Source organism: Delphinapterus leucas, chromosome 13, assembly GCF_059928025.1.
Source record: "Delphinapterus leucas isolate spDelLeu-1000000601 "Yukka" chromosome 13, BTC_Dleu_Yukka2, whole genome shotgun sequence".
In the NCBI taxonomy this organism is placed as follows: domain Eukaryota; kingdom Metazoa; phylum Chordata; class Mammalia; order Artiodactyla; family Monodontidae; genus Delphinapterus; species Delphinapterus leucas.
In genome coordinates, this window is record NC_143141.1 from 56,286,504 (window position 1) to 56,292,865 (window position 6,362).

At 34.4% G+C, this 6,362-nt stretch overlaps 1 protein-coding gene across 2 annotated transcripts in view; it reads right to left on the bottom strand.

Moving 5' to 3' along the window:
* CRIPT (CXXC repeat containing interactor of PDZ3 domain) overlaps positions 1-6,362 on the bottom strand; it is a 7,453-nt gene continuing 1,091 nt past the window's right edge. Inside the window, exons 2-5 of one of the 2 annotated variants that reach the window (XM_022573925.3) lie at positions 5,299-5,364; positions 4,487-4,541; positions 1,227-1,330; positions 1-909 (exon numbers count right to left, since the gene is read on the bottom strand). In XM_022573925.3, the coding sequence (XP_022429633.1) occupies positions 845-909; positions 1,227-1,330; positions 4,487-4,541; positions 5,299-5,364 (290 nt within the window). In that variant the 3' untranslated portion in view covers positions 1-844. The remainder of the gene's footprint in view (positions 910-1,226; positions 1,331-4,486; positions 4,542-5,298; positions 5,365-6,362) is intronic. The other variant, XM_089923213.1, reaches the window with a different exon arrangement.

The window sequence follows — 6,362 nt, forward strand, 5'->3', positions numbered from 1 at the left end:
TGCTTGCTTAGTCTATTTATTTTTGGTGGGGGAAGGAGAAGAGGAGGAGGTTAAAAAGAAGTTTGGTTTCTGCTTCAAAGCGCTTTCCCAAGGAATGGTGATTCATTCGTTACACATCATCATGGATGCACACTGTTCTCCTGGCTTTCATGATGGTCTGAATTCAAGGTAATATGTGTAATGTGTGTTTTTCTGAAATCCAGTGTATTCATTTGGATTTGTGTGGAGTGTTCCTTGCATTCCCATTCCCATATGAAAGGTATTGGCACTTTGGCTTCAAGAACAAATAAAAAATAACATAAATACAACTTTTGTTTGATTTGGGCCTGGGCTAATTACTTAAGGAACTATTTAGCAATAATGATCTCAGATATTTAAATGCCTTATGAAGCTGCAATTAATTAAGGGACTGCTGATCCTAAGAACTATGCAACCAAAAGGGAATGAGGGAAAAATTCCAAATCTGGATGCCAAGTTCAAAGCCAAATATCAATAACCTCCTTCTCACACTTTTGCAATATCTATAAAGTAGAGGGAAAGGATAATAAAAATTACATGAGTAATGATAAATAAAAAGTGCATACAGAACTGGGAAAATATTTTTCGTTAAATTTGTCACTTATCCCAGTTCAGATGTTTGTAAGGAAAATAAAAACTTAAGGCAAAAACTAGTTACACTGCTGCTGTTCAGAACTTCTTGAGAGCACAAAAATGAATACCAATCTACTTCCCTGGTTTAAACTTGTCTTAAGACATGTTATTTTGTAACTTTAACATCTATATTATGCCTTGAAAATTCAAGCAAAAAGTAAAATCATACGGAAAGCCAGAAACTTCAATACATCTAGACAGACGTTTGCTTGTAGTTTTTGGTATCCAAAACCTTTTTTCCACACATAGAGCAGATGCCTAAAACAAACAAACAAAAAACTCATGTAAGTAATCAAATCTTAATAACAACTAATAATACTAATCTACTAGCTAACAAATACAAATGATTTGGCTTATTTAAGTCACTCCTGAAGCTTAAAACATAATTTAACAGCATCAGAAAAGAAAAAAAGAATATATACTTTTAACTATGACAAGTTCTAAGTTTATTTTGCCTTAGAAAAAAAAGCATTTGACTAATTTATGAAGGGCTACTCCTTCACTATGTTATCCAAATCAGTATCAAAAGAAGTAGGTTTGATATGAATTCAAAAATGGTATTAAAGGAAACTTACCCTTTTTGTAGGCACAGCCCTGGCAGTAATGAGAACCTGGCTGGTGCACAGAACTTTTACAAATTCTGCAAGTGGAGAACTTATTCTTTCCATATGGATCAAATCTAGAGATTTTTTTTTAAAGAAAGAAAAATGTACAAAATACAATAGAAATACTCTTAAATAACCTCACTTAAGTAACAAATGTGATTAATTCATGCTCTCTGTTCCCTCTATCAAGTTCTACAATTGATAGGCATAGCACTCTTCTAACTGGCTACTCTCTTAATATGTCTCCACACTTCTGCCCCTTCCATGTAAGCTGTATGCTTGTAAAGAGTCAGCTGTATGTAATCCCAAACCTGTTTATAACAGTTGTATTTGTCAATCTATTCATGTGATATAATATTAAGGAAACTCATGTAATGAGAGTACACAAAGAGTGATTGATTATATTAAAAACTAAATGAATACTTTAGGATGACCAGGTAAGTGTGAATCATTAAAACTGCTATGGAATTAGGCATGGGTAAGAAAACTTAAAAATTGAGGAAAAATCCTAAGTGGAAGGACTTGGCACCTTACAAGTGTCAGTTCTTGCTCTACCTTAAAGATACTGGAAATATATATTCTGGTTATGATTAATGTAAGGAAAATTATAAAGTAGACTCATATTCAAAAAGCCTTGTCTCAATGCCAAATGACTGATGAAAGCATGTACAGTTATGTGCTTTGACTTAAAATAAGGTATGTGTATCTTTTAATGATTGCCCACTTTAACTGACATTTTCAATTAACTGATGCAATCCCTTTGGATAAAAAAGTTTCTACTAAAAAAAATGTGACCTTACAGTGACTGGAGGGCAAAATAACTTTAGAGGAAATACTTCCCATTAAATTGGCAATAACTTTTTGTAACCGTACTCATATACTGAATACAAACACTGTCCTAGACCTGGTTTCTTCTCTTGGGTATGATACAACAGCTCATTTTTAAAGGTTAATTTTTCCAAATCCAAAAGAATGTCACTTTACTTCCCACAAGAGAAGTTAAGAGTGGACACTATTCTTCCTTTTAATAATAAGCTCAATTTGTTTGGACCTACATGTCTAGAGATTGCTTTTTCTTAAAACCATATTTTATTCTAAAATGTACATTTTAATGTCTCAGAAATCTTACGTACACTTTCCAAAGTGAGATACTTAAAATACCCAAAAGTAATAGCTACTTATTAATGACACTGAAGTAAGTTTGGGAGCATAAAGGAACTGGAAGTACCTAAAACTATACACTCTGTAAAACATAACAACTTGGTCAATAATAACTGCGTGGTCTTAGAAGACATCGATAAGTCAGTCAACAATACATAATGTGACAATGCATTGAAGTTTAAGTCTATCATGCTATTTTATACCTATTGTTTAATAAGCACCTTTATGTGTTGGGCACTTTACGTATTAAAAGCCTTATTATTATTATTAAATACCAAAGATGAACTTGACAAAGCCTCTGCCCTCATCAAGCTGACATTCTAGTGAGAGGAGACAGATAATAAGTAAGAAAACAACCACACTTTTAAGATAGTAATACCTGCTGTAGAGAAAATTCAGAGAGGATACTGTGGTGGACATGAGGGGAAGGAAGGAAGACATTAGTTTAGGTGCTGGTTTGGGACCCTCTCTGAGGAGATGACATTTCAGCTAAGACCCAAGTAACAAGAAAGAGCCAGCTATGTTAAGCTCTTAGCGATGCATTCTAGGAAGAGGGAGTAGTAAGCACAAACCTCTTCCAATGGGAGTGGGCTTGGCATATCTGATGCAGGAGTTGGCACAATAGGAAGTCAGAGAGGCAGGAGGGGCCAGATCACAGAGGACCCTGTAAGAACATGGTATGGGACCTAGCTTTTATTCAATGTAAAAAGAAAACCAATGCAAGGTTTTGAGCAAAGGAGTTACATGCCCTTTAAAGGACCACCCTGGTTATTATGAGAACTAACTACAGGGAACCAGAGAGGAAACAGGGAGACAGAAAGTTATTACAATACCCAAGTAAGAAACTGTGATGGTTTAGAAGAGGGTAATAGCAGTGAGATGAACAGAAGCAGGTGTATTCAGTATATTTTGGTAGTAGAGCCAAAGAACTCGCTGGTGGATATGGGAAGTGAGGGAAATTAAGAAATCAGTTAGGGATTCCAGTTTTGCACAGCTAGATTGGACCATAGAGCAATGATGAGAAGACTATGAGTCGACTGAAGGAAAAAGAGGTTGCCTGTCAGACATCAAATTGGAAAAGTCAAGGAGGCAACTGGATATATGTTTGGAGCTCAGAAAAGTCAGGACTGAGATATACATGTGGAATTCATTAACATACAGTTTGAATTTAAAGCCATTGGACTAAAGTCACTTGAGGAGAGATCATAAATTTATAAATAGAAAAAAAAAAAGTCTAGGATTGAGACCAGGAGCACTCAATTGAGAAGGAACAGTTAGTGAGTTAAGAGGAAAGGAGAGTGTGGTATCTCAAAGCCAAGAGAATAAAGTGTTGCAAAAAAGAGAGTTTTCGAAAGGTTAAATAAGGTAAGAACAGAGAAGTAGCCATCAGTTTTAAAGATCACGTGTGATCTTGACAAGAGTAGGTTTAGGAGTGTGGTGGAGATGGAGGCCTAATTACAGTGGCTGAAGGAGTAAATAGAACTTAAGGACACTGAGAAAGTACTATCTAGATAAGGGTTTTGAAAACTTTTTCTGTAAAAGGAAGCAAGGAAATGGGACGGCAGCTGGAAGGATTCATGGAATTTTTAAGACTGGATATAATAGAGTATGGTGTCAAAAATTGTTTTTATGGTGGGAGACATTTTTATCCCTATTCCTAGGTTAAAAAGTAGTGTTCAGAAAAGTTTAGAACTGGTTTAACTTGCTTAAGGTTACAGAGCTAGACAGTAACAAAATCTAGATTCAAATTTAGGTCTGACTCCAGCGCTCATGACCTGTCCACATTTCTCTGCGGCCTCTGATTTGCAGGAAAATTAAGAACTAGAAAAAATAAGTCATGCTTTCTGGTGAAATTATAAAAATAATGTATGATATCTTTATATATTGATACAGTGAAAATGAACAGGGTGAAATCAGCAGTTTATAACAGACAGCTTGGTTATGCATGCTTGGAACTATCTAACTATGTTTTATCACAACAGAATGAGGCAAAACAAATTCACTCCAATACACTTAATATTAAAAAGAGTGGAAATTAATGACTGCTTTATAGATGCTCTTATACCTACCTTGCTTTCTTTGAGGTCAAAGCTTTATTTTCATTCAGCTTTCTTCCACCACTTTCTGCATTGAAATATACATGCATTTCAGTGTGTTATGTCTACACATTTCACACATTAACACATACATGAAACATTTAACAATTAGTTAGAAAGTTCATTTTGTGACCTCCTACCAACAGACTAGCCTATATCAAAATTTTTAAAAATTTCATTTAGTAGCCAGGTTTCAAAGACACTACTTAAAAAAAACACACACAATTATTTACTAGGAAAATAAAAATTTGGATAAAAGGCAATCATTTTATTTCTCAAACTCAAAGTAGGACTTTAGGAATGGATCTATATTTACATATATCTAATATAAAATCTAGATGCCGCTACTTTGGTGCCATTAATCTTGAATACAGTAAAAATGTTTCTTTTTCTTCCCTTTGAAAACATCTTCACTGTATTTAATGATTATGAAAGTGAAAACATTTAAAAAATTTGTTCAAGAATATAAAAATCAGGTGAGGAGAGGGGGCTTTCAATACTAACTCTAATTAAGCTGAATCAAATCAATTACTGTGATATACTCATTGCTTAAAAATCATTTAAATATTTTGCTATCTCCTGCCTATCAAATTAGGAACCCTGACATGTCACTGAGAGAACTAAATAGAAAAGATATTAAATTGTTGGGGTATCTAGTATTCCTTAATGTTTAACAGATAAAATACATTGTACACATAACATATCATTTTACAAATAATGTAAAAGTGAAAACATTATTCACAGAAGTATCTGATTCAGTTTCCATGTTCTAAAAGGAAAAATACCTGTGGTATTCCTTGCACCATCTTTCCATGTATCTGGAGTGATAACAGTACCAAGTTTCTTTTCACCTGTTATAACAAGACAGTAAAAGTAAGGGAGATTAGTGTTTACTATTTAATAAATACACTACATTGTGCCTGAAGTTCACAGTGGCATCACCAGTCATATCATGTACAAGCCTGTTAATGCTGGGGTCAGGGCCAGTGAACTGAGACTTAAGATATTAACTGTGGGCAATGGATAGCTGACTCTTCAGTAAAATTTGTGAATAGTATGGCTTATAATAGGCTTCCTCTGTACATGGATCCTTTAAACAAATCTGACAAATCTATTCTTTCCATAAATATTTACTAAGCATCTCTGATGTATAAGCCATTGTACAAAGTACAGATAAAAATAAAACAAATGAGATAAAGCTCTAGATTTCAAGGAATTTATAGCACACTGATTTCTCTAATAGTAGTCCTTAACCTGAGTTTCACAGGTAGACCTTAGGAAATATATGAACAAGATTAAATTGTACACAAACCTTTTGTATATCCATTTTTTAATAAACTATGTTAAGTCTACAGCTTTCATCACATTCTCAAAGGGCTCAGAGAACCAAAAAAAAAAAAAAGTTAAGAATTATTCAACTAAAATATAAGCTGGAAAGTAAATAGTATGACAATTGAGAGCTCAAGTACTAGGAGAAGTTCCATGGAGGAAGAAATAATCTTGGCTAGGGAAATCCAGTGAAGCTTTGTGGGGAAGGCAATAGAGAGGATTAGTGGCAATGAGACTGTGAAGAAAGAGGAGAAGAGAAGATGAAGGTAAACTGAATAAGGGATACATCCTGGGGAAAGGCATTGAAAACTCAGGGTACATACGGGCAAAATATTGTTTGGTTTGGCTGAAGTGAAAAGGGTAAGGCTTAGTGAAAATGCAGTTAAAAAGGTAAGCTGAGGCCTCACTGAGGAGGGTCCTCCTGAATGCCAGGCTCCAAATATAGAAATCCCAAATTATTCTCTGCACCCTGAGAATTTATTAAAGTAACCATCCATGGTCATTCTTTCACTTAATATAA